This window comes from Tinamus guttatus, unplaced genomic scaffold, assembly GCF_059628265.1.
Source record: "Tinamus guttatus ecotype Peru unplaced genomic scaffold, ASM5962826v1 Tinamus_guttatus_pri_ptg000014l, whole genome shotgun sequence".
Taxonomy (NCBI): Eukaryota; Metazoa; Chordata; class Aves; order Tinamiformes; family Tinamidae; genus Tinamus; species Tinamus guttatus.
The window spans coordinates 867,739-893,378 of NW_028288548.1; the positions used below are offsets into that span (position 1 = coordinate 867,739).

General features: G+C 62.4%; 1 protein-coding gene and 1 long non-coding RNA gene across 5 annotated transcripts in view; one reads left to right on the forward strand and one right to left on the reverse strand.

Annotated features, from left to right (window-relative positions):
- Window positions 1-25,640, forward strand: part of LOC148596322 (uncharacterized) — a 172,013-nt gene that overhangs the window by 16,583 nt on the left and 129,790 nt on the right. The window lies entirely within an intron of this gene.
- The window catches only part of PTPRU (protein tyrosine phosphatase receptor type U), a 49,249-nt gene that overhangs the window by 14,348 nt on the left and 9,261 nt on the right, over window positions 1-25,640 (reverse strand). For 2 of the 4 annotated variants that reach the window (XM_088523479.1, XM_088523475.1), the window contains exons 3-18: window positions 18,362-18,633; window positions 18,202-18,283; window positions 17,600-17,715; window positions 17,218-17,392; window positions 15,957-16,250; window positions 11,413-11,721; window positions 9,105-9,214; window positions 8,133-8,334; window positions 6,872-6,974; window positions 6,028-6,301; window positions 5,837-5,873; window positions 4,769-4,907; window positions 3,211-3,240; window positions 2,560-2,717; window positions 946-1,136; window positions 45-117 (exon numbers count right to left, since the gene is read on the reverse strand). In XM_088523479.1, coding sequence (XP_088379605.1) covers window positions 45-117; window positions 946-1,136; window positions 2,560-2,717; window positions 3,211-3,240; window positions 4,769-4,907; window positions 5,837-5,873; window positions 6,028-6,301; window positions 6,872-6,974; window positions 8,133-8,334; window positions 9,105-9,214; window positions 11,413-11,721; window positions 15,957-16,250; window positions 17,218-17,392; window positions 17,600-17,715; window positions 18,202-18,283; window positions 18,362-18,633 — 2,565 coding nt within the window. The remainder of the gene's footprint in view (window positions 1-44; window positions 118-945; window positions 1,137-2,559; window positions 2,718-3,210; window positions 3,241-4,768; window positions 4,908-5,836; window positions 5,874-6,027; window positions 6,302-6,871; window positions 6,975-8,132; window positions 8,335-9,104; window positions 9,215-11,412; window positions 11,722-15,956; window positions 16,251-17,217; window positions 17,393-17,599; window positions 17,716-18,201; window positions 18,284-18,361; window positions 18,634-25,640) is intronic. The other 2 variants (XM_088523486.1, XM_088523481.1) reach the window with 1 other exon arrangement.

A 25,640-nucleotide genomic window follows, 5' to 3' on the forward strand; every position in this document is an offset into this window, starting at 1 on the left:
TTTTCAGGTTTGGGGGATTTCGAAGCCTCGCTGACGGCACTCACACGTTGACACATGATCCTGTCTCCCCTTCGTCTTGTCTTTCTTCTTCGAAGCATCCCAGCCTTCAAAGAAGCTCTGAGGAGGAGAGAAGCCTCTTGTGGCCCCGGGTGGCAGAGGGCTCAGCCCCATGTCACAGCTCGTGCCTCGCTACCCCAAAGCCCCAGCCACGGCCCCGGGGCACCATCCACAGCTCCGAGCTCCTGTTGCATCCACAAAATGCTCCATTTTCCAACAAATTACACGCTGCTTGTTTTTTCTAGGTTCCTTTTTCTTTTTTCCTTTATTTTTATTTTTTTTTACCTCTCAAGCCCCTTCTCTCCCCAGCACAGAATAGGTTTGTGTGCAATAACAGCAACATTCATAGATTGGCATAAGAGGAGGAAAGTGGAAGGAAATTACATGTTTTCTCCCCTCCCATAATATCTGAGTGCTTTCAAATGACTAGTTCCAAGAACATACAGCAGCTTTTCAAGGAGCACTAATGGTTATAGCCAGCCCTGGTTTGTCCAATACATAAAAGGAGGGGAAAAGCTCCTGCACTTGAAACAACTAAGCATTAAACAGTAATTTCACTGGGAAATTTCAATCACCAGACCCGTGGGGACACCAAGGAATCAGGGAATCAACCCTGCTGGATGTGCTGCTGCAAAGCCCTGCAAATCACCTGGCTCCAAGCGCTCCAGCCCGTGAGGGCAGGATGGGCCCAGTGCACTCGAGCATTCTCGGAGGTGACTTATTCGCCGTGGAAGAGATGGGATCACCCTCTCCCGCATTCCCTCCCTGGGCTTGGAGGCTGCCAGACTATTGAGGCGCCCTTTACCACAGGACAAGCGTGGCGGCAGCGAGGAGGAGGAGGAGGACGCGGCCAGGCCGCGGGGGACCCGTCCCTCCCGCCGCGCTCACCTCGTACTCCTGCTTGAAGCCGTAGCCCTCGGCCGTCTTCATCTGGTTGATGTGCTGGAGCAGGTCGGCGACGCGCACGGCGGGGTGCAGCTGCCCCGTGTGGTAGGGAGAGCCCTTGCGGGCGCCGGGCCGGCGCGGCGAGCCGCCCAGCAGGCTGCTGGCCTCGGTGACCGCGCTGCCGCGGGGGTCACCTGCGGGGACGCGAGAGGGGCCGTGGGGAGGCGCCGCCGCCGCCGCCGCCGGGGGGCCCAGGGCATGGCCCCGCGGCGCCTCCTCCCACACAGGCCCACGCGGCCCCTTGCAGCCCTCGGGGCAGCACCCGGCGCTCCTGCCGTCTCCCGCCTCCGGCACGGCAGAGCTCCCGGAGCCTGCGGAAAGGGCTCTCTGGGTTTATGCGCTCATTTCCCATCGCGTCGAGCACTTAACGCACAACCGGCCCCAGCAGGGCCAGGCACACCAGCACCTTGAGCTTCAAGCCTGGACTTCAAAGACCGCATGGCTGAGGAATCCAGCCCCCACGGCCAACTGTACCAGGGCCTCGTTTCTAGCACTGACACAAACGGGCTTTGCTGCTGTTTAACGGGGTGATTCACACCGATTTTCCCGGTTTACCCCTGTCATATAATCCCAGAATGGTTGAGGTTGGAAGGGACCTCTAGGGATCATCCAATCCAGCCCCCTGCTCCAGCAGGGACACCCAGAGCAGGGGCACAGGGCGGCATCCAGGCAGGTTTGAAGATCTCCAGAGAAGGAGCCTCCACAGCCTCTCTGGGCAGCCTGTGCCAGGGCTCTGGCACCCTCACAGGAAAGAATTAGACAGAGCAGATGGCACCAGGGCTGGATCTCCTGCAGGGTCCACGCGGCCACGGCCTGGCCAACACGCGCTCTCCTCAAAGCCGGGTCCATACAAAAGCCGGGGCTCTCGGTGGCTGCCCAGGACCCAGCCAAGGCTGCTCCCCCTTGGCACCGCTCCCTGCCTGTTTGCTGACAGGCACTTCCACCCGAGGAGGAAATCCCAGGGGCTCTTGCACCCACAATGCCTCCAAAACCACCCTTGCCAGCAAACCAGCCTGGGAGGACACCCTTTGAGAAGTCCTGATAGGATCAGACTGCAAATTAACTAAAGAACTGAAACATAATATATCCAGGAGGAGGAGGACAAGCCGCCCCACGGGCCTGCATTCTGCACGAGGCGGCGCAGGGCAGCGCGTGCGGGCGGCAGCAGCGCGGGGGACGCACGCGAGCAGCCCCTCACAGCCACAGGAACAGCTGCCATCAGCATATGGCATCAACCAAGTTATTCTACAGCTAACTCAGTCCAGAGACGCGTGCTCCAGTGGGTGTTAAACCATCAGTCTGCCTCGAGGAACACCCGGGCTCCTTAACCCCTCCAATCCCGGGGCTGTTTGCAACAGTAGCAGGAAGCCGGGTGTCCTAGAGCCAAACTGCTGCAGCTGGGGCTTACCCCAACATCAGGATCCAACGTTTGAGCCAGTTTGAGCACATGAAAACTGCAAACCTTGCAGCGAGCCCACGCCCGGAGAGACCTCTTCATTGGAGAGAGCGGAGCCGCGTCCGGGCCGCAGGAGCTGGTGGCCCCGCGCCGGTGCTTACCCCGGGCGCTGTAGTTGTGCGTGTCCATGAAGGAGAGCCCCAGCCTCTCGTCCTCCTGCAGGGTGCTCTGGTCCGTGAAGCTCCTGTCGATGGCACTCATCATGTGTGTCTTCTCGTGCCGGTAGTTGATGGTGGCCTTGGCCATGTTGACGGGTTTGCTGCGAGGAGGGAGGTTGCGCCGGGCGTGAACGCGAGCGCGGCTGAACCGAGGGGCCCTGTGTCCCCCCAGCCACCGCAGGTCGCTCCGCGCCAGCGTCTGTTGAAGCGCCCCCGCTCCAAGACCCCCCGTTCCCAAATCCCGAGCCCGATCCTGCTCCCATGGCAGGGAGCGCTGCAGGCTTCAGCCCCACGGACTGGTGCTCCCGGCAGGGCCGGGATCCTGTAGGATGCTCCAACCTCCAACCCAGAGCCCTCCACTCGGCTCCCGCCGTGGAGCCGGGCTGGGAACCAGACCCCTCATTGCTCCCAGTGCCGGACTGGAAACCGGACCCCTCATTGCTCCCAGTGCCTCGGGGCTCTTTCTAGTTCAGCAGCAGCATCTTCCCAAGCCAAAGAGGGCCCGAAAACACCCTCGATGGAGAAAAGCTTTCTCGGAGGAGCAGAGCAAGGAGGGGAGCAAGGGAGGAGAAGGGAAGGATGACAGCTACTCACGGGTAATAGGAATAAGAATAGTAGTTCCTCCTGGCGAGCGTGCAAACAAAGAGCAGAAATTGCATAAGCAGCTTTTCACCAGGCTCAGGAATAACCAAGGGGAGGGTTAGGGCTGCCAAGGGCCAGGGACAGCGCAGGGGGCAGGAGGAGCAGGGCGAGCAGGAGCCTTCGGCTATTTTGGAAGCTGGGAATGCAAAGGGCTCCCCAAGATGCAGCAGCTTAGCAGAGACCGGGCAGCATCTCCTGGGGAGCCTCCGGGCCCCCGCGCCCAGCTCGGCCGGTGCCGTTTGCTACAGGGAACGTTGGGAAAACGCCAAGAGCCCAACCCCGGGCGGCAGCAAAGCTCGGCGGGGCCGGGAGCCGCGCACGCCGCGGTCACCCGCCGCGCTGCTCTCCCGCCAGCCCTTCCCTTGCTTTCCCGGAACAGCTCCGGAGCCCTGCGGGGGGAAGCGCTCTAATTGCCGCCCTTCCATGCCCCACTCCGATCACCGCCCTCGGGGCCCCGGAGCGCGGACGCCTTTCGGAGCGGCAGCAGCTTCCCGAGGCCCCTGGCACCGAGTGGCCCGGAAAGCCCTTGCTGGCTTCCCTCGCGTGGGCTCTTGACCCACTTCGCTTCCCAAACAAAGGCACTGGGGTGATGGGTATCCAGGCAGACACCACTTGCATCCCCCCAAAACGTCCTTTTCCCCCCGTGATGGACAGATTTGATTTTGGCAACGTGCTGGGATTGCAGAGCATCCGGCCCGAGCGCGGCAGCCACGCCAGGAAAACAGCCCCTCCAGCGCGGGCAGGACTCGCAGCCTCTGTTTCCAAGCCAGGGGGAGCAGGATGGGACCCCACTCCCACAGGGATGGGGCTTCCCATCTCCGGGGAAGGGCAGGGGGCTGCACGTGACCCCTCTTGTCCTGGCCTGTTCTTGGGGCAGCTCTTCCCAGGCGGAAACACTGTCACCCATCCAGGATCAGGAGGCGGCTTTGGAAAGCGCCGGATCCTCCTGTTGGCCTCTCCAGGAGAGGGGGATTCTGCAAGTGGCTCTCGCAGGGCGGATGCTGCCGCTCCGCAAGGATGGAGCCCGAGCTGCCGGACACACCGGCGGCCACGCAAAGCTTCCTGCAAATCCCTCCTTGGGACCGGCAGCGCGGGCGCACAGGAGCGCTCTCCGAGGCAAGGGCTCCTCCTCGTCCTTGTCCCTGCCCTAGCACAAAGCACGGGAGGAGACGCACGCAGCAGCGGGACGCCGAGGAGAAGGAGAGGAGGAAGATGCCCCGGGCTGCCCGGGGCTGCTCCCGGCTCGCAGGCAGGTGCTCCTGCTGCCTCGGCAGCTCCCGCAGGAGCGCCCACGGTGACACCGGCACGGCCGGACGCTCCCGCCCTGCGGCGCAGGGACCTTGCGGCCGGCGAGGGCCATGGAGAGCCCAGGGAGCCTCCGACATGGGCAGCGCCCCTGGCATCGCCCCTTCCACCAAGGAAAAGGGGTGAAAACCAGACGCCTCCAGCCGAGCGCCCTAGCGCCCTGCGCGACGGGCCGGCAACGGCCGAGCGCGCTGGGGTTCCTCACCCTTTCCGGATGATGACAATGATGGCTCCCAGGAGGATGATGAGGACCACAAGGCCCCCGGCGCAGATGCCCAGGATGAGGCCCATCTCCTCCGAGTGCTGCGACACCTCCAGGGGACGCTTGCTCTCCTTGCAGGCAGCTGCCGACAGAAACAACACGGGCAGGAGGGTCAGCTCAGCTCCGACCTACTTTCTTCCCTCTCCCAGAGAGGGAGCCAAGGAAGCTTAAACCCAAGTGGCAACATCAGATCGCACGCCGAGAAAACAGCGGGAACACATAGGGGAAGGAGGGCGGAAAACGCTGCCCACAGCATCCGCATTAGCCTACGTGGCCGCGGGGCACAGCAACGTGCCCAAGATGCACAAACATCCCCCCATCCCGCACACATGGAGCGGCACGCGCCGGCACAGGGGATCCGAGCCCCTTTCCCTTCCGGAAAGGCCCATGGGATGCTTAACACCCCCAACCCCGCCAGGCCGATCCGCGCCAGTCCTGCATCCTGCCTTCCCCGACTGCCTCCAGACAGTCGGCGCCGCATCCGGCTCCAACACAGATATCAGCAGGTTATAAATCCCCTTTTGTCCCTCGTTAATATTCTGTGCTATTCAGACAAGCATTTATACCCGTTTTTCATTTCCCACTGAGCCAGGACTTTAAGTCACTTTATTGCTTTTTCTTTTCCCCTCTCCCCATCCCCAAATCCAATAGGGAGCTAAATATATCCAGCAAGCAGAAGGAGCTTTATTAAGGACACAAGGCCACAACGTGCCAATCCCTGGAAAGATCGAAGCAGGCGGTTTGTTTGGTGAAATTCCCGGAGCAGAAGGAAAGGCTGGTGACTTCCCCCTCCCCACGCCGGGTCACGCTCTGCTCCCGGCACGGCGCCACGAGCGGCACCACTGCCCCTCGGAGACCCAAAACGCAGCGACCACCATCCCTTTGTCCCACCTTTAGCAAGGCCAAATGTAAGTGTGTCCAGATCCAACATCCAACACAAGCAACAGAGTCCCCAGGAGTCACCACAACGGACGTGGTGACAAAAGTCGGGGGCCAGCCGGGGACGCTCACCTTTGCGGGCGATCCGGATGCAGTTCAGCCGGGTTTCCTGAGGGAAGAGAGGCAGGGAGCGTGGGCGCTCGGCCGCGCTGCCATGAGGCCTGGACACAGACCTGCTCTGCGGGCGCTCCCAGCGCCGGGAGCTCCCGACGCCTCCCGCTTCCCAGCGCCGCCGCGGCTCCCGCCGCCCCGCGGGGACTCACCCCTTTCAGGTAGCTCGTGGCCTGCAGGTAGATCAGATAGGCCTTCTTGGGCTCCAGCGGCGGGTTCCAGTAGCCGCTGTAGGTCTGGTTGTCGCCCACGGTGAAGGGCTTCGCCTCGGTGAGGCTGCTGGCGGGCAGCTCGGCCCCAAAGTAGTGCACGGAGCCCCGGGACACGGCATCGCCGAAGGTCAGCGGCACCGGGAAGCACTCTGGCCCACCCAGCTCCCGCTTCATCTTCCTGGGCCTGTCTTCTTCCACGATGACCTGGTAGGTGCTGGGCAGGGGCGAGACACGTGGGAACTTTACCAAAAGGGACGGCCCTGCCGTTCCCACCGACGCGAGCCGACACCTTCCTCCTTCCCCGAGCCAGCCCCACCACTCCAGCATCAGGATGAGGATCCCAGGTGCAACATCCTTGTGCTGATGTGGGAAAGGGCAAGGGAGGGAGGCAGAAATCAAAGCTCCGGCTGCAGGGCCTGAAGGTAGGTGGCCAGCCTGGGGGCCCTCATTTTCTCCCAGCCACATCATGCTCTGAACACCCCATCCCACCACAGGGAGCTGCCCGAATCTGCCACCAGCCCGGGGTGATGCGGGGCCTGCAGAGCCCCAAACCCTCCTTCTGCGGGAAGGGATTTGCCCGGCTGTAGCCAGCTCGGGACGCAGACGTCCCTTCCCACCTCCCCTTGCCTCCAGCCTGGAACACCGCAGCATCAGGGGACGTGGTGGAGGACACGGAGACCACAGCAGGCTCTCCCAGACAAAGACACGTGGCCCACAGCCACCAAGGGGGATGAGCTGCCTGTCCCCAGAGGGTCTTCCCGGCGCGCCCGTCCTCAGCACCCACCTGATGGGAGCGCCCCGGCCCTGCGCCGGCCGCAGCAGCACCGTGATGGTGCTCTCCGACTCGCCCAGCGGCGCCGGCATGTCCGCGTAGTCGAAGGCGGGAGCTGCGGAGGGAGCGGCGCAGCGGGCAGCAGCCAGCCCCGGCACGGGCTCAGCGCCCGCCCGTGCCTCTCGCTGCTTCTGCAGGTGACGGGGACACGACCAAGCCCCAATCCTCCTCCCTGGAGCCCCCCTGCAGTCCCCTCCCAAGCCTGGGCTATGCAGCACGTTTGGCCCCCCAGCCACTCTCCCTCCAGCCGGGGAACCTCCAAAAGAGGGAAGCCTTTGGGAGCAGGAGCTGCCCCAGGAAACGCATCCTCCTCCTGGCACCGGCCCCAGCCCTGATTAATCAGCAGCCGCCAGGGCCGGCTCGTGCTGCTCGGCAATTTCTGTGGCCCCGTTAGGAAACATCTCAGCCCATTTGGTGCCGTTAACAGCTACACAGCGGACATTAGCAAACAGCCCTAAGTGCTGCATGGCTTGTTAATGAAGGCCAATTAATCCCTCGTTTGCACATTTAAGTCTCGGGCTGCTGCACTGCTGTAACGCTCGCAGCAAGACGTGCGCCGGGGCCATCCCGGAGCCAGGGGCTGGTCCCGTGGCTCCGGCTGCCTCGCCAGCACCTGGGCAGGGGGTGCCAACCCCTCCGGCCCAGCCATGCTCAGACCCGGAGCTCTGCAGGGCTCAGGGAGAGCCAAGAGCACCTCGCCCCGTCCGTGACGGAGGGGACCATTTCTGCGCCTCCCACCTCAGGCTCCATTTCTCACTCCTGCACACGAGCCCGTTTCCCCAAGGCCGTTTCAAGGAGGCCGCGGGGCCAGCAGCCTCCGGTCTGGCCTCGGAGGCAGGGCACGTGTTTGGCAGAGGTGTCCATGGGCATCCCGGAAGGTGGCGCAGGCCCCGTGGGTCTGCTCCGAAGGGGCTGGTGCTGCCACACAGCACCCAGGGCAAGCACGAGTCTCCTGCACTGTCAGAGCTCCAGTGTTAGACTCCCACTCCCAAGGACTCGTTAAGGTTAACAAGGGTCTGATCCCAATGCCCAAGGTGAGCGGAGGGAAGCCCAGCTCCAGCCCCAGCCACGCGTTGGAGAACACCTGCAGCGAGGCCCCTGCAGCCCCCAAACCTGCAGGGCTGACACCAGGGCCGCTCCTCCGAGCGGCAGGGAACGAGGCAGCAACGGCCTCCTCCCCTGCTTCCCTTCCCCTGCCAGGACCTGCACCTACCGGAGATGTTGGTGGTGATCTCGGTGAGAGCCGTCTGGCCAAAGCCCTTGCCCGTGCGGGCCCGCACCGAGAAGAGGTAGGTGGTGCCGGGGTGCAGGTTGGAGAAGACGTGGTAGGTCTCGTTGCGCAGCTTGGACACGGTGCGCCGCGGGCCGGGCACGTTGACGGCCGGGTCGGAGGACTCGATGCTCTGGTAGCTGATCTGGAAGGAGAGGGGACAGCATCACACGGCTGCAGGAGCAGAATGGAAAAGGAATTAACGCAACGGGCAGGGAAGGGGATTAACTTGGAGGTATGTGCCCGGCTTGGGCCCTTTAGGCTAAATCAAAAGCAGAGGCTCCTCCGAAAAGCCACTGCTGGGTACCGAGAGCGACCCGGGGAGAAGGGCTGGCGAGGAGGGACGGCCCCTGCGGTGAGGGGCCGCGAGGAGCCTCCACAGCGCTGCCGGGAGCGCGGACAGGGATCGGCTTCTCGTTTGTCTTTCTGTACCCCAGTGATTCTGTCAACACCAGAGAGGCCGGGGCGAGCGGGGAAGGAGACGAGGGTGAGCCCTGGCAGGCTGCTCCCACTGTGGGACACGCGGGGTGGCTCCGGCAGGGCCGCGGCCCGTCCTGCTCTGCCTTGGCACAGCACCGCCAGGGCCAGCTCCAGCGCTGAGGCCTGAGCGGGGACGCACACTTGCTGCTCCGATGCTCCGGAGGGAGACCTGGGACCCGCCTCCCCTCCTGCACCCCAAAGGGCTGGAGCCTGCCCGGAGCGGTGGAGCCAGCGCCAGGCACGGGCCGCTGGGACAGTGAAAACCCCCTCCGGATACACGCGCGCCACCACCCGCCACCCTGTCCTCCCCCGCCACGGTCCCCGTGTCGCGAGCTGCAACGTGTGCCGAGCTCCACGCGCACCCCGGGAGGAGCGAGCGCGGTGGTGACGCACCCCGGCCGAGCGGCTCCGTCCCGCGGCGCCGCCGGGACCCACCTCGTACTGCGTGATGAGGCCGTTGGGCTCCACGGGCTCCTCCCACTTGAGGAAGATCATGTCCTCCAGCGGCGTGAACGTGAGCGACTCGGAGGCGATGCCGCCGGGCACTGCGGAGGGGAGCGCGTGTGCTCAGCGGGGCCCCCGCAGCTCCTCATATGCGTTCAGAACAAGCCAGAAAACCTCGGCGGAGCCCACGGCTCCAGCATGGAGACCACAGCGCCCTCCCCGCCGAGGGGACCCGCCAGAAAAAATAAAGGATAAAAACCAAGATACGGAGAGCCAAGAGGATAAGTAAGAGCAGGGCCTAAGGACATCATTCGCAGTTATGAACCGGGCTCTCCTCAAACCGCCTCCTTGGAAATGGCCCTTTGGGTCTTTGCACTTTGGGTGGCATCTCCCATTCCGGCCGAGGGAGAGCGATCGCCATCCGCGCTCTTCCCGCCGTGCGAACACACAATTTCCACTTGATTTACAAGCTAATTTAATCAGAGGCGCCGTGTCCTACACGTGTACACCAGACACTTATTAAATTCACGGAGAATTATAGAAACCTTTAAGGCTGCAGAAGGCGCACACACACACACACATATATATGTATTTCTCCTGCTTGGTTCACAGCTTTGCAGGTGGGTTTTGTAGCCCACATGGAGGAGGATGATGCAGCCACTAAATCCTGCCTGGGTCTGGACATGGATTTCTTTTTCCGACAATCCCTAAGAAATGACCCTGATTTGCAGCATTTCGTGGAGGTGGCCAAAACATGTTCCCAATTTTGGCATGGCCAAACTCAGGCATCTTTTAACCTCCAGAGAAGGGTCTGGCCCAGCTGGGGCATCGCCACACCAGATGTGCTCCTGCAGCACCAAAAAGGGTGATTCTGGTGTTAAAACATTCAAATCCAATATCAAAACCAACCAAGACTTAAAAAGAAACAATTTGCTGCCAGTGCAAGGGCAACTTTTACCAATATATTTGACAGAGCAGAGCTTCATCTCCAAAAGAGACTTGAAGGTCTATTAAAAAAATACTATAATTCCAACAAAATTTAGATACAGCAACGAATGTGCCAGGCAAGCGGTTATGGCCAGAGGAACGGAGCGCTGGGCACAATCATTAGCTAATTTAGATAAATTAGGCAGATATAACTGACCAAATATCCCTACACGGGGTGACTTATCGATCCCTGCTGTGACAGAAGGTGCTTCCGGATAGAGCGTGATCCTGAGGGAAGCAGGAAGCCCGAGTTAACCAATGCATAGCGGGAAAACAGCTGGAGCGATTACGGCAGAGCAGGAGCCACCACCTGCAGTGTCCTGGCGCGGAGGCAGCTGGAGCACAGCCGGGGCTCGGGGACACCAGCCAGGAAAGCAGAGCTGGAAAACGAAGCGCAGGGAGCCGGGGCCGCGGGGGCAGCGAAGTCCCAGGACGGGCGCTGCCTTTGCTCCCGTTCCAGCTGCAGCGAATGCCCGGCTTTTCCCTCGAAGCAAAACCCTGGGATAAACCTTGCGCTTCCCGGGAAAACAGAGCCCCCTCGGCCGTGACGCTGCGATGTCCCCACGGCCCCGCTAGCTGCCCACACGGGCCAGCCCTCGGCAGCCCCTAGTCCTCACGCGCTAGCAGGAACGCGCCTCGGAGGTGGGTTACCTTGGAAGCGGGAGCTGGGAGCACGCGGAGTTTTGGCCTGGAAACAGCAGGGTAATTCCCGCGCAGCCGCGTGGCCCGTTCCCAATTCCCGCCTGGGTGGTCAAGCAGACGGTGCTCGGGGGGCCGGAGTGAGGCCGGTGTCGAGGGCAGCTCACGCACGCGGCGCTTCCCAGCCCTGGGGCAGCGCCCAGGAGAAGGGAGCATGCGGCAGCTGCTCCAGCAGCCTCGGAAGAGGCTTGTTCCCGCCTGGATGTCCCAGCTGGGATGGGCGCTAGGAGGCGGCAGCGGAATCGCCGCCTGCAGCTGGATGGGACCTCTCAGACCATCTAGGCCAACCCTCCTCCTTCTCACGCAGGGTCACCTACAGCCCGGTGACCAGGGGGCTTTCAAGGGTCTCCAAGGATGCAGCGCAGCCAGGAAGAGGAGAGGAAAACCCCATTGCTCCCGCTAGGAGCAGCATCCCCTACACAGAACCAGGAAGGGGAAAAACTTCCTTAGCTAGAGACCCAGCTCTGCAGATGGATGGCACCACCTAACCACAGACTAGGCCCTGCCTTAACCGCTACTGTTGATCCCGCAGCGCCGGATGAACAAGGAAACCACCAGGCTTCGGCACGGCCGCAGCCAGGAATGCTGGAGGTTCCACCCCTGGGTGCCTCACCATCCTCATCCGTCTGGAACAGCAGCTCCTTGCCCTCCTTGCGGCCCTCGGGGTTGGAGAGGATGAGCCTCACGTGGACGTCCTTGTAGGGCAGCAGGTTTTTGATGGTGTGGTGGTTGGTGCCGTGCTCCATCTTGGCGCACTCGCGGAATGTCTGGTTGTGGCTGCTGCCCACGAAGTAGCGGTAGCAGAGCGAGACCGTGAACGTGTGGCACCGCGTCACGTTGTAGCCCAGCGGCTCCCACTGCAGCGTCAGCTGCCGGGCCTGCATCTCGGAGAGCGCGAGGCCCTTGGGGGCCCTCATGGGCTCTGCCAAGGGAAGACAGATGGGCAAATATGAGCGACACAGCAAAAAAACCCGATAGGAGGGTTCCAAGGCTAGGAAGAACCACCCAGCTCAGCAGCCCCATCTCCTTCCCACCCAAAGGAGGGGATTCCACTCAAGGAGCGCGGCCCAGAGCGCTCCACAGGGCCTGCAGGCGGCCCGCAACCCCTCAGGCCTGGCGCAGTGTGATGGGATTGTGCACCTTCCCGCCGAGCTCCTGCCGGAACATGCTCCTTGGGAAGAGGTTTAACTAGTCGGCGTGATGGGCATCGTCAGAGGTGCGATTTAACAAGGAGCCGGGCTCCCCAGACGGCGGCTCTGTGAGCAGCGGCGGGCAGGACACCAGGAGGCCGGGACTTGGCCAAGTCCAGTGCCACCCGCTGCAGCGCAGCGCTCATCAGGGCCCCGCAGGCCGAACGGGGCCCCAGCCAAACCACCCCCTGCAAACACCACCCCCACGCGCCGCATTCCTGACACGTTCCCACTGCATTCCCACTGTGAGGCAGGGTTGCAGGGGACATTCCCATGCACAAGTGCACGGGTCAGGGGCCGCTGCTGCCGTTCCCAGGAGGCGGCACCCAGCGGGGACGGGGACGAGAGCCGAGCGCTGCCGCGGGCCGGGCACAGCCAAAGCGCCCGGGTCCCACACGTGTCCGCGCGGCCCCACACGCCCCCTCCTCACCCAGCGCTGCCTTCAGCAGCCCCTGGCGAAGGGGCAGACGGCGAGGAGGGACGAGGCTCATCCACATGGCGTGTTGAGAGAGAGGAGCCTTTGGGATCCTTCCCGGGGGACACGGCAAGGAAGGGATGAGGCTCATCCACACAGTGTGTTGGAGCACGCACAGAGAGGAGCCTTTGGAAACCTTCCCAGGGGACACAGCAGGCCAGTCCCAGCGCTGCGTCACCAGGAGGGAAGACCTTCACCGCCGTCATCCGCGAGGCCTGCGGCTCAGCGGCTGCGCCCAGAGCCACCAAACCCGTCGCCATGCTGCTTGCGCCGGGCGCCACGGGACAGCCCCGGACCGGCCGCACGGGTCCCGTCGCTGCAAACGGAGGACGCTGCTCACCGCTGCTCCTCTGGGAACTGCAGCAGGGTGACCCTAGTCACCGTTGCCACCCGGCCATGCGCGAGGGCAACCAGGTCCTGGGGACATCCCTGCTGCTACTGCAGGGCAGCTGTTTTTAGGAACCCACTGTATTCCCGCCGGATTTGCAGGCCTTGTGCTCTGACCTGCCCTCTCCTTGGCAAGGGCGCAGAGCCCTCATGTCCACGGGCACCTTCCAGGCTGGGCTGCGGAGGGGGCTCTCCCTGGGCAGGAGGCAGCTCCGCATACCCTGCGCCAGGCTCCGAGCTCCCGTCCCCTCCTCATTCCGGGGCATTTCAATCACCAGCAGCCCCCAGCCAGCGCGCACGGATTCGCGGAGCATGGCAGCGGGCGCTCCCCTCACGGGACATCCGCAGGCGGCGGCAGCATGAAGCCATTCCCGCCTCTTGCAGGCGAGAACGGGTTATCCCGCTGCAAACGCCTCAATGGCGACGCAGCACCAAGGCCATCCCCTATCCCAGCCCAAGGGGGCCACCGTGGGGCCCGGAGGGACCTACCCTGGCCACCTCCCCAAGGAGGCTTCCCAGACCCCTGGGATGAGGGAGCTCGGGATGGGCAGGGCAAGGCCGGATGGGAAGGGGGTAAACCCCAGCGCCTCGCTCCGCTCCAAGGACGCCCTCACTCTTCCACGCGTCATCAGCCATCAGAGCAACTCTCTGCACAACAGAAAAAAAAAGCCCATTCCCAGCAAGGCTCAGCATTCCCACTGCTTCCAGAGCACAGGGGCCCCCAGGGTTTATTTTACAGGCCCCAATTCCAACCACCACAGAGCCGCAGGGCTGAAGGAGGGAAGAGGAACGCGATCCTGGCCCGTCATTGCGGCTGCTGTCGCTGCCCGGCTGATGGCAGTTCAGGGCCTTGTCACGAAACCGCCCCGTGAAGGGCCGAGGAGCAGTTGTGTCCTGCTCCTCTCACTGTGCTTGGCGTGGCGGCAGCCTCGGCGTGGGCAGCTTCCGCCCGGGAGCCCCGGCCACGTCGGGACCTTGTGCCACCTATCGCCAAGGCAACCGGAGGCAAGGGGCGTCCTCCAAGCCAGGCACCCCGTGGGCTGCCATGGAAAAGAGCTTGAGGGCAAACTCCCCAGGGAGAAATGGGGTCACGAGCAGCCCCACGTCCCCAGAGAGACGTTGTCGCCGTCATGCATGGAGGGGACACCGGGCACACCACGCTACATCGCAGCTGGCTCCGGTTGTGCCAGAAGGAAGAAATCCCAGTTCTTCTCTCGCCACTGTCCCCAGGAACGAGAGCGAGGAGCCTTGGCAGGGGCAGGGGGTGCCCGAAGCAGCAAGCACCACCCCAGCGCTGCTCCGAGCCCAGCGGGACGCCGGCTCCGCCACAGCGGGTTTTGGAGCCTCCCGACTGCCAGGACATCTGCAGCCCGGAGCAATGCCCATGAGGTGAGAGGGAATGCACGGCCAGCTCTGCAGGGCACGGGGAGCCCTCACACGCACCAACAGGCCAAGGGACGTTCCAAGGGCTCTGGCAGCTCCCCCTTCCACCGCACTCATCCAGCCAGGAGGGGGTTTGGGGTGTTAAAGTGGAGTCGTGTCCCCAGGCCAGCCCTGCCCCCCAGGCGGGAGGCCCAGCCGAGGCAGAGCAGCCGAGCACCCCTGCGTCCCCCCAGCCACGTCCTCCGAGACCCCCGAAAGAGAGGGACAATGGTCAGGAACCCCGGTGCCTCCCGGCAGCCCTGGGCTCTAGAGAGGCCCTGAGCTAGTCAGGCCCAGGAACTGCTGCTGGGCCCAGCGCGCAGGCCAATAGCTCCATCTCACAGAATCCCAGAACAGTTGAGGTTGGAAGGGACCTCTAGGGATCATCTAGTCCAACCCCCTGCTCCAGCAGGGACACCCAGAGCAGGGGCACAGGGTGGCATCCAGGCGGGTTGGAGATCTCCAGGGAAGGAGCCTCCACAGCCTCTCTGGGCAGCCTGTGCCAGGGCTCTGGCACCCTCACAGGAAAGAAGTTCTTCCTCACATGGAGATGGAACTGCCTGGGTTTCAACTTGTACCCTTGTCAACTGTACTTGTCAACTTGTACCCTTGTCCCATCACCAGCCACCGCCTGGCCCCATCCTCCATACAGTCACCCCTCAGCTATTTGAACATGTTGATCAAATCTCCTCTCAGTCTTCCCTTCTCCAGACTAACCATGCCCAGCTTGCTTAGTCTTTCCTCACACGTTAGATCCTCCAGCCCCTTCATCATCTTTGTGGCTCTCCGCTGGACACTCTCTAGAAGCTCAAAGGCTAGAGATTCATCTCCTGCCCTCCTGCTGTCTTCGCCCACCACGAGGCGCTGATCGGTGCGTGCGCCACGTCCATGTGTTTCTGCACCAGCTCAGCTACTTTACTTAGCAAAAACACATAGGCGGTCGGAGCGCTGGGCTCGAGCTGGCGCTCTGAGGCCGGGCGACGCACGGCCCATCCGCGCGCGGACTCACGACTCAGCTCACGCCTGCGCTCCCAGCCAGCCCCATCACAGCGGGGGCTTAATTAGAGCCCCCCCCCAGGATGCCCGTCACTAAATGGGGCTGCTCGGCTGCAGGGAGCTCAGCCGCTCATGGGAACCCGGCTCTGCCGAGCTCAGAGAGGGGGTCGCCCCAGAGGCTGCGCTCACCGGCACGGCGCCAGGTCGGGCTCGTGCTGTGGAGTCTCGTTAATTATGGCCCAGACTCCAGAGACACCGACCCCTCCACCAGACTCCGTTGGCTCCCAGCTGACACCCCCTACGCCAGGCTCTTCCAGAAGCAGAAGGGCTTTTGCTGTGTTCAGACCCAGGAGCCCTTCATCTCCGCTTCCCGACAGAGTGAGGACAAGGAAGGTCATGAGACAGCAGAGCTGCCCGGGTCTCTTCCCTTCTCCCACCCAGCACGTGGACGAGGAAAGCAGGACACGAGCTTGGAGCATCCGTTTGTATTCCCTGGAGTCTTGGGAGGTCTGAAACAGGGCCATTTCCAGGCTCGCCATGACCTCCCCGCTCTGCTTCCCTGCGGGCATCCCTCGAGACAGGGAGGGAGCTCTGTCCAAGCCAGCAGCAGCCCTGCTGACCTCGGCCAACGCGCCCCAGCCGAGCACAGCCAGCAGCAGGGGCAGGGGGACACGGCGGGACACCCACCTGCACACTTGGTCCTGCTGATGAGCGGCGGCCCCGGCTTGCCCGTGCCCCCTTCCCCGGGGCGAGTGAGCAACACGCTGATCTCGTACTCCGTGTCGGGATCCAGGTGCCAGAGCTTGTAGGTCTGCATGTTGACAGCGTGCACCTCCGACCAGGGCCCCGAGGTCATGCGGTACTCGATCTCCTTGCGCACGATGGGGCCGTCGCCGATGATGGAGTTGGTGTTGAGCTGGATGATCAGGTAGGTGGAGCCCGCGCGGAGCAGCTGCGGGGGCGCGATGGGCGTCGGGGGCTCTGGAACACAGGGAAGAGGGGGCGGATGGAGCACTCCCCCCTGGAAGGGCTCATGTCCCAGGCTCTGCCCTTCCTTGTCCATCTGAGCCTTGAAAACACCAGATCAGACGGGGTCTCTCTCAACCAGAGGAGCCTCCTTGTCTTCATTTGCACTTCTACTACTGGAAACCATCTTTTTCTCTGGCTACAGCTGAGACCATTGGTGGTCTCTCTTCTCCTACAAGCTGATCACCTCCACACCTCCAGGCACAGGGTAAACTCATCTCATGCACAAAGGGCAACTGAAACCAAGATGGGGATGTGCACTGGAACATCTGAGAGCTCAACCCAGTCCTTACACTTTAGCCTGGGAAATAAGTCTCTCTGCACATCTTTTTCAGTGAGGGTTTACAGCCGAGGCAGCAATCACGTTTCATCTGATGAGACCTTAATTATTTTACATAACACACTGCACAAAGTTCACTAAGGTGCTGCAAAGTTGCACTATAATTATTAATTCCCAGTTACTACAGTCAAAAACAAACAAGAAAAAGCTGCTGGAACAGATAGTTTTCTTGCTCTGTGTCGATCTGTGCATGCTGACTGACTCACACACGCCGGTCACAGCAATTAAGAGCGATCCCCTGCCTTGAGAAAAACGCCATCCCTCCTCCTCCTCTGCAAACAGGAGAGCAGAAACAGCTCATGCAACCAAGTTCATACCCTAGATTCGATCCAGACTCGAGGAGGAAATTACCCACATTTTAAATTCCAGGAAGCTGAGGCCCAAACAGGGGGAACAGTTTGCTGAAGGTACTGGCCACCACCAGAATTAAACACAGCAATGAGCCCCTAACCCCAGCCCTAATCCCAGGCAAGCTGTTTGCTGCTGCTGGCCCTCGGTTTCCCCGACCATTCCCGAGGGCACGGAGGGCAGCTCGGCACCCCACGGCCCGTGGTGCTGCGTGGACAGCATCGCCTCGCTCACCCTTCACGATGAGCTCGGCGAAGTTGGAGACGCCCGAGCCCCGGGCAGACTGGGTAACGCAGCGGTACATGTCCTGCTCCCGCTTGGACACCTCATCCAGCTGGAACGTGGCCAGAAAGCGCCGGTGGCTGATGTGCTTCACCGAGGTGGCTGGCACCACATCTCCGTTCTGCCTCTGCCCACCGGGGAGAAAGAAATTGTTAGAGGGAGGCACGATGACCTCCAGAGCCATGAAACGGGTCTCCAAAGGCTGTCTGGTTAAAGGAGGGAGATTCCCCCTTCATTTGTTATCTTTTTCCATAGGAAAGGGATGCAGGGAGGTTAGCAGCGAAGGCAGTGGGGTCTCATCCCTGGCCGGAGGGCACCAGTCCATCCATCTCACCTGCATGAGGAACCTCTCTGCCTCGGAGGCCTTGCCGGCGGCCACGCACTGGAAGGTCGCGTTCTGCCCCGCATTCACCTCCACGTCGCCCAGGCGGGAGAAGTGAGGGGCTTTCGCTGCCAGGAGACGGGGAAACGGAAAAGTCACTGGAGCGCTGAGACTTGCCAAGGACCCACACGCTCCTCAAACCCAGTCGGGGCACAAAAGCCACCGCCGGGGCCTGGCGCTGGGGCCAGAGCTGAGCTCGCAGCAGGACGTGGCAGCCGGTCGGACGCAAGCTCCCCTTCCCAGTGGGATTTCAGGAAACCCCATCCCAGCGCTGCCCACCCCAGCGGGCGTTTGGGGCCGTGCATTCAGCCGCGCTGCTCCAAGCTCGTGTACCCACCGGAGCAGCCATGGGGCTCCGCGTCAGGCAGAGAAAGTGGCTTTTCCAGGGGGAGCGCCGCCTCCCTCAGAGCCCCCAGGGAGAGAAGGCAGCTCCCACACCAGAGCCCTGGGGCAGCACGAGGGGACCTCGTTCAGCTCCATTACCACCTCCAGCAGCTCCCACCGCCCCAGCTCCCACGAGCACCAGGGCCCACCGGCCCCTCGGCTGTACTCACAGCAGGGATAGTTCAGGAGCAAGATGTCGTCCAAGCCAAGGTAGCCCCTGCGCTCGCTGGACACCACGGCCTCAAAGAGCACCTGGGGACCAAGGCGCGTGAGGCCGGCGCCGCGTGCAGGGCGGCCCACGACGGCGGGACCGGGCGCCCGCACGCTCACCTGGTACTCGTTGGGCCAGAACATGCTGACGGCCAGCTCGGCCTGGTGCCACTGGCGCCCGTGGGAGCCCGCGGCGTCCCACACGGCGCGGCCCGGCGGGCCACCCGGCACCGCCACGTAGGCGCGGAGGGCGCCGGGGCCGCGGCCGTCGCGGCCGTAGAGGAAGTAGCTGAACTGCAGGCAGTGGGTGTCGTTCTCGCTCAGCGGCTGGAAGAGCAGGCGGGCGCGCTGGCCCGGCGCGTGCTGCGACGCGTTCACCAGCAGGTAGGAGCCTGCGGCGGGAGACACCATGAGCGCCCAGGACGGGGCCGTGGGCTCCTGGTCCTCCCGCCATCGCGCCGCGGCCCTCCCGCCTCAGCCCGCACCAGGCTGCTTTGAGGTTAAAATTTTTAAAAAATGAATCATAACGAGTCATTTCCTCCCCGAAGCAGCGGGGAAGGGAGCAGGGGGATGTTTCTTCTCTCTCGCGGCCTTTTTGCGCTCCCCAGCAAAGTTATTGCTGCAAAACGGAGGCATTTGTGCTCCCTTTGGGCCGCGCTTCAGCCAAGCGCCGTCCTCGACGCCCATCTCATCTGCCGGCTGCTGTTCATACAAAAAGGCCCTTTGGAAAACAGACGTAGGAAAAAAATAACTGAGAGTAAAATTAAATCACTGTGGAGACTCCGATGGACCCCACAGCCACCGATCCCGGCCCAGAGAGCGGTCCCAAGGCACTCTATGGGAATATTTCCCGTATTTTCCGTATTTCTTTGCCAAGCTGGCAAGGATCCCCACGCTCGGTGTTTTTCCTCTTAAATATTTTCTTCCCAGCATCACTGTAACCGAGAAAGCGGGTTCGCGCTGCTCGCTTTTGCAGTAATTATGTCATCTCTGCAATGTCTTTTTTTTTTCCCCGCAAATTGCTGCTGCTGCTGCTAACTCCCAGCCTCGGCTTCACCTTAAGCTTCAGGGGATAGATTGTTTTTTTTTGCCTTAGAAAAAAAATAATAATGAAAGATAAAATGGACAAATTCTCCCAGGGAAAAGCCAGTCCCCAGCGCTGCCAAATGCAACTGGGATCATCGCCCTGACGAGGAGCTCATCACCAACCCCCACAGCCAAGGGGCAGCTCAGGCAGCGACAGGATGCGGGATCGTGAGCCAGGACCTTATCTCCCACTAACGAGGCAATTAAGGAAGCACTCGTCTGCAGGAGTATTTATCTGCTCTAAACGGATAAATCAAGTGAGAGGATAGAGGTGCTGCTGGCAAACCAGCTCCACACAGCCGTCTTGAACATCGTCCTGCTCCGGGCAGTACCCTGGGGTTGCAGCGCGCTGAAGCGAAACACCCGTCTGGATTTGAGCCTGCTAATTAGCCCTGGTTCTCGCAGGGGCTAACGGGGCTCTGGATGAGGCAGCGCATCCTGCGGCCCCAGGGAATTGCTGAAATTGCAAGGGCGAGGGTTGCTCCCCGAGCGAAAACGAGGGTTGCAACAAGCAGCATGGCGGGAGGCTGCGCAGCACCCGCGGGGACAAGCGCCCTGCATTCCCGCCGTAAAGCGACAGATGCCGGCAGAGAGAGACGGGGCGGAGGGAGAACTCGCTCCAGCCCACGGCAACGGCACAGGGAGACACGGAGGCAGCAGGAGACCAGCACAAGGGTTGCAGGTGACAACAGGGTGACAGCTGGCACATACACCATGACCATGCAAACATCTGGGTGGAGAGTCCAACCAGGCATCTGGCAGCCGCACAGCGGAGCCAAGGCAATGCCAAGCTCTACGGGGATGCTCCCAAGGCCCGGGGTGCCACGAGCCTCCGGCTCTGTAGTGGGGATATGGAGGAGTCAAATGGAAAGGCCCCGGGAGTGCAGCTGCCGGAGGGAAGCGGGAGCTCTCCAAGCTGCGGGAATGCGACAGCCTCGTACAGGAGTTCACCCCCTGCTCCCCGGAGCAGCTGGAAGATGACGCTGCTGTTGGGGTGAAGCAGTGGTGCTCCATGACACGACCTGCAACAAGTCACGGACGCAGCCCGCGCCGCAGCACGATGCGCGACGCGAGGGCTCTCGGCGGCTGCACGCTGCGCCCTTGCACTGACAAACGGGGCAGGAGACTCCGGGCCCCTTGGATTTGTTGCCCGTTAATCCTCCACCATGGCCCCGATCCCTGGGAAGTCCCTTCCCGTGGGAAGGCATCCTCCCCACCACACGCTTAGCCTCGTTCCAGTGACAGCTTCCATGAGGATCACCCAGCCTTCCCACCTGGGACAATGGCGGGGCCGGAGCGAGAGCTCCGCGAGCTGCCAAATCCGGGATTTTACAGCTCGTCTCCATTCCTGCCAAGGGAGCAGGAGACAGCAAAGCAAGGGAGGCTCCTGCCTGCCCGCTCGGCTGGGCATCCAGGGCCACCAACCCTGGGAGGTCCCAGGGCAGCGCAGCAGAGCCCAGGGGACACCCAGGACATTTCGAGGCAGCCGGGGGGTTGGAGCAACATTGCAGCTAATCAGTACAGCTGTTTCCTTAAGTCCCATCCATATGTCAACATGTCCGTTAAAATCTGCTCTCAAACTCATGATAGGGAAATAAATGACTTCCGAATCAACCATGCAACCAACATCTGTGTTCAGGGATCACTGCATCAACCAGTGGGACGCTCCGGGTTGGGATGTCAGAGGCAAAGGCAAGTTCAGAGCCCTGCTTTAGGTAACAGCCATAGCCTAAAAGCTCCCGCAGCTCTGACGAGCTGGAGGAGCAGAAGCAGAACAGCCCATTCAGTCACTCGTGCAGCCCAAGCGCAGGCCCCACAGCACGGCCACAGCACCAGCTCCAGCGGGGCTCAGCCCCAGGCCAAGCAAACAGGTCCCCAGGAGCCACCAAAGGGCTTGCACTAAAGAAACACGTCCCCTTCCGCAGGCTCCCGGGCGCAGGAGGACATGGAGAATCATAGAATCCTTAAGGTTGGACGGGACCTCCAGGGATCATCTAGTCTAACCCCTGCACACGCAGGGTCACCCAGAGCACGTGGCACGAAGGACACAGCAGGGGCAAGGGCAGCTGGAGGAGAGGTTCTTCAGACCTTGAGCACAAAGCCCTGGGAGCACTGCAAGAAATGCACCCGCCTGGGGCATAAAGAGAGGTTTTGCCCCAGCTTGAGCGAGCGGGGCCTGCTTGGTCTGGAGAAGGGAAGGAGATTTGATCAACATGTTCAAGTACCTGAGGGGTGAATGCAGGGAGGATGGGGCCAGGCTCTTCTCCGTGGTGGCTGGTGACAGGACGAGGGGTAACGAGTATAAGTTGAAATAGGAGGTTTAACCTTCACATGAGGAAGAACTTCCTTCCTGTGAGGGTGACAGGGCCCTGGCGCAGGCTGCCCAGAGAGGCTGTGGAGGCTCCTTCTGTGGAGATCTTCAAACCTGCCTGGATGTCACCCTGTGCCCCTGCTCTGGGTGTCCCTGCTGGAGCAGGGGGCTGGATTGGATGATCCCTAGAGGTCCCTTCCAACCTCAACTGTTCCGGGATTCTGGGATTCAGCTTGGGCAAACTTCAGCTTGGCTCAGAGCTGCAGAGGAATCAGCCCACGGCCCCAAGTCCACGCAGAAGAGGGGAGAAACATCCATGTAGCCAAGGAGAGCCCGTTAGCGCGGGCAGCCCAACCCACCCGGAGCCCGGGGTGCCAATTCCCTCCTCTGCCCCCGATCCACCCAAAGGCGGTTCCAGCGGGCAGATCCCAGCGCGGCGGCGCGGGCTCGGCAGCACCTTCAGCTCGGAGGGGCTCCCGGGAAGCAGCCAGCTGCTCAGTGTGGAAACGCTCCGGCGGGGGAAGCTGCAGAGCGTTAGCGTGAAACAAAAAGGCCACAGAAATTTCTGGCTGCGTTTCCTATGGGAAAGGCATCGATTTGCTCCGCAGAAGTTGACCGCGAGGCCCAGCCGCAGCTCGAGCTGGCAGATTGGCTCTGGCCACGTGCAGAAAGCCTTGAGCTGCCAGAGCAGAGTCCCCGTGCAAGGTCTCTAGTCTGAATTGCTGATTAAGGGGGGAATCAGCCTCTCCATGGAGTCCAACTCGGTCTCCAAGAATAACCCGGCACCTCCGCAGACCCTGACCTTGAGCAGCAAAGCAGAGCGCCGCGTTCCCAAGAGGCGCCAGCTCTGGAGCGCAGCCTTGGGCGCGCCAAGACGGACAGCGCCGACGCGGGGATCCCCCAGGGGATCCACAGCCTCCGAGAGCAGCCCAACCTCCTCCTCGCGCGTGCGCCGCGGGGCCGACCCCGCTCTGCTCCACCGGCACTTCCCTGCGGGAGCTGCATCGGAGCGGTGCCGGGAAGGTGTCAGGCAGCCCCGGGCACGTACCAGCTGCCAGTGTGCCCTCCTCGTGGGCCATTTTCCAAAGGGAAAGCACCCGGGAAAGGGTGGCCCCTTCCCCGCTGAAGCAGCGGGGACGTTTTGGTGAGCGCCCTTGGTGCTCCCCAGGGCATCCTCGTACAAGGACACAGGAAATCTGGGAATCGCCCATCTCCGAGGTGCTGGTCCATCTGTATTCACACCCTGCACATGGAGCAGCTGCTCGCGCTGACTCTGCCCATCCTCGCCCCACATTTGCCACCTGCTTTTGGGGCTCTGCATTCAGCAGCCTCCACCGCGCTGGCTGCTCAGTGGTGACAAGAGAGCCCGGACACCCGGTGGCCTCTTGTCACCACAGAAAAACCTCTCTGCAGAGCTGGACTGACTTAAAAGGCTGATAGGAGACAGGGAAAGGAGGATGAGAAACAACCCGGGGGGAGTTAAGCCCAATTTCCCAACTTTTTTTTTTTTTTTTTTTTTTCTTTTTAATGCTTTGAAATGCAAGCTTAGGGGAAAAAAAGCCATTCTCACATATCTGGAAGGTAGTTCCAGGAGGCAGAGGAGTCTGGGTGCTCCGAGCAACCTGGTCGCCTCCAACATGACCTTCCCGGGTGGCCATGGGCAGAGCAGGAGGCTCCGCGCAGGGCCCTTCCAGGCTTCTTCCGACCCGAACCAGCCGTGACACAGAGCTCCCACCCGGCACGCGGGGCAGCTCCCAACAGCAGCAGCAAAACTCCCTCCTCAGCGCTGTCCCCTGGCTCTGCCCGCCACCAGCACGGATGCAGTCACCATTGTGTCCAACGGGGTCACACAGGGCTTCACCAAACACCCCCCGGCCGCTTCAACTGCCGCCAAGTGGCTCAAACCCGCGTTCCGCCTGGAAAGCTCCCTGGATCGGCCCCGTTCAGCTCGTGCTGAGCCAAGCTCCCTGCCCGCAGCAGCTGGAGCTGCCGCTCCGGGGCCAGGCTGTGCTCCGGGCGCTCCGGCAGCCCCGCCGGGACGCGCGCGGACGGCGCAGCCTGCACCCGGGTCACGCTCGAAGCCGCGCGACGCGTCCCCGCGCGAGCGGGAGGGCTCTGCAGCCCCGCTCCCCCCAGCCTCCCTTGGAAGGGCACCAGAGCGGTGGAAAAGCAGGATTGCACCGCGGGAGAGACCTGTCCCTCTTCCCTATGTGACGGGGTGGGGGGACAAGGCAAGAGGGTGGAGGGGAAGTGAGCACAAACAAAACACAGAAACAGAAAGGAGGAGGGAAGGAAAGGTAGAGGTGGGTGGCCTGCAGCCAGTATCTGCTCAGATAAATTCCACACTCCTTGAAATTGGCTGATCTCCAAAAAAAACCCATTTTAATCTAAGACCACGAGACGCCTTTGCAAAGCGCTCCCCGGGGAGGCCGCGGGACATCATTCACATCCTGAGCGGCCGGAGCGGCGCGCGGGGCCGTCCATGCCGCAGCCCCCGGCCTCCCCAGCGCCCGCTGCTCGCGCACACGCGCGTTCCCAGGCCCTCGCGATCCCGGTGCAGCTCCCAGGGGAAAAGCAGCCCCGCGCATGCACCCGAGCAGGGTCCTGCGGCGTCACCCCCAGCCCGGGGGCAGCAGGGCTGCGACGCGGCCGTTGCGCCGCACGCCGGCAGCGAGAGCCCCGCGGCAGGCAGAAACGCAGCGAACTGCGGAGCCCAGGACCCCGCGTTGTCCCCAAGCCGACACCCCCGGCCAAACCCGCTTCCTTCCCTCCTTGAGACTCCCCGTAGGTTCATTTTAGAGGAATTGTTTGGAGGGATCGCGGAGGAGCCAGGGGCTGTCAGCAGGGCCGGGTCTTCGCCCCGAGCCCCGGGGCGGCCGCGGGGCAGCGGGAGCCCAGTCCGGCACTGTCCCCGCCTCGCGGGGATGGCACAGGCGGCGGCACCGCGGGACGGAGCGGCTCCGCTTGACCGGCCCCGGGTAGCGCCAGCGTCGCCTGGCCTAAACCTCGGCCCCCGGCATGCCAGATTGCCACTGATCAACACATTTAATTCCCGCTCCAGAGGCACCTGTGTGTCCAGAGATGCCGAATGGGCCTGTGGTGCTGGGAGGCTTTTCCCAAGGGTGAAACGTTTGCTCCGAGCACAGCCCTCGCAGGGGACAGCCCGCAGGGACAGGCCTCTCCGCTGCACCCAGAGATGCTGCTTCCTCCCTAGTTTGGAATTTTTTTTTTTGGAAGTTTCCTAGCAGTTGCCCCTCACCTGCAGCCACCTCCAGGCCCTCCTGCCAGCTTCGCAGGACACGCAAGGCCATCAGCACCCACCCGACCACCGGAGAGGTCGGCTTGCCCGAGAGAGCCGAGCGGGAGCCAAATCCGGGCTAAAATTCCCGCTGCAACACCCTGGAGTGGCTGGGCCACGGGTGACCACGGAGCTGAGGTGTCTCCCATGAACACGAACCCCTGGCGTGGAGGCAGCCCTGTCCCTGCCGGTGGCCTCCCCGAGGACACGTAGGAGAGGGCCACGGAGACGCTGCGTCCCCCCATCCTGCTGCCCCCACGGCCCCCATCCGCCTCCCTTGCTGTCCCCGCAGGGCACAGGGGACATTCCCAGGACAGCAAGGACTGGCCGCAGCGGCTCTGCAGAGCGGGGAAGGCTCCATGGAGCCGGCAGGAGGGAAAAGGCCTCAGAAGAGAGAGAAGATGAAGGAAGAGCAGAGGAGCAGAGGGGGAGGCCGAACGGAGCAGCAGCAGCGCGAGCGGCAGCAAGATAAACACCCAGAGGCAGATTGATGGGGCACTAAAGAGCTTCCTATAAAGCAGTTAATGCTCTAATAAAGAAAAAGAAAAGGAAAAAACCATTCGCGCTGCCAAGCTACAAACCAGCCCTTCTCTCTCCAGGGCCAGACGCAACCTCCAGAACGAGCAGGTCCAGGAGCTCCTGGAGGCAGAAACGCAGGAGCGCGAGGCCGAGGGATGCGGCACGGACACGGGAGCGGAGCTGGG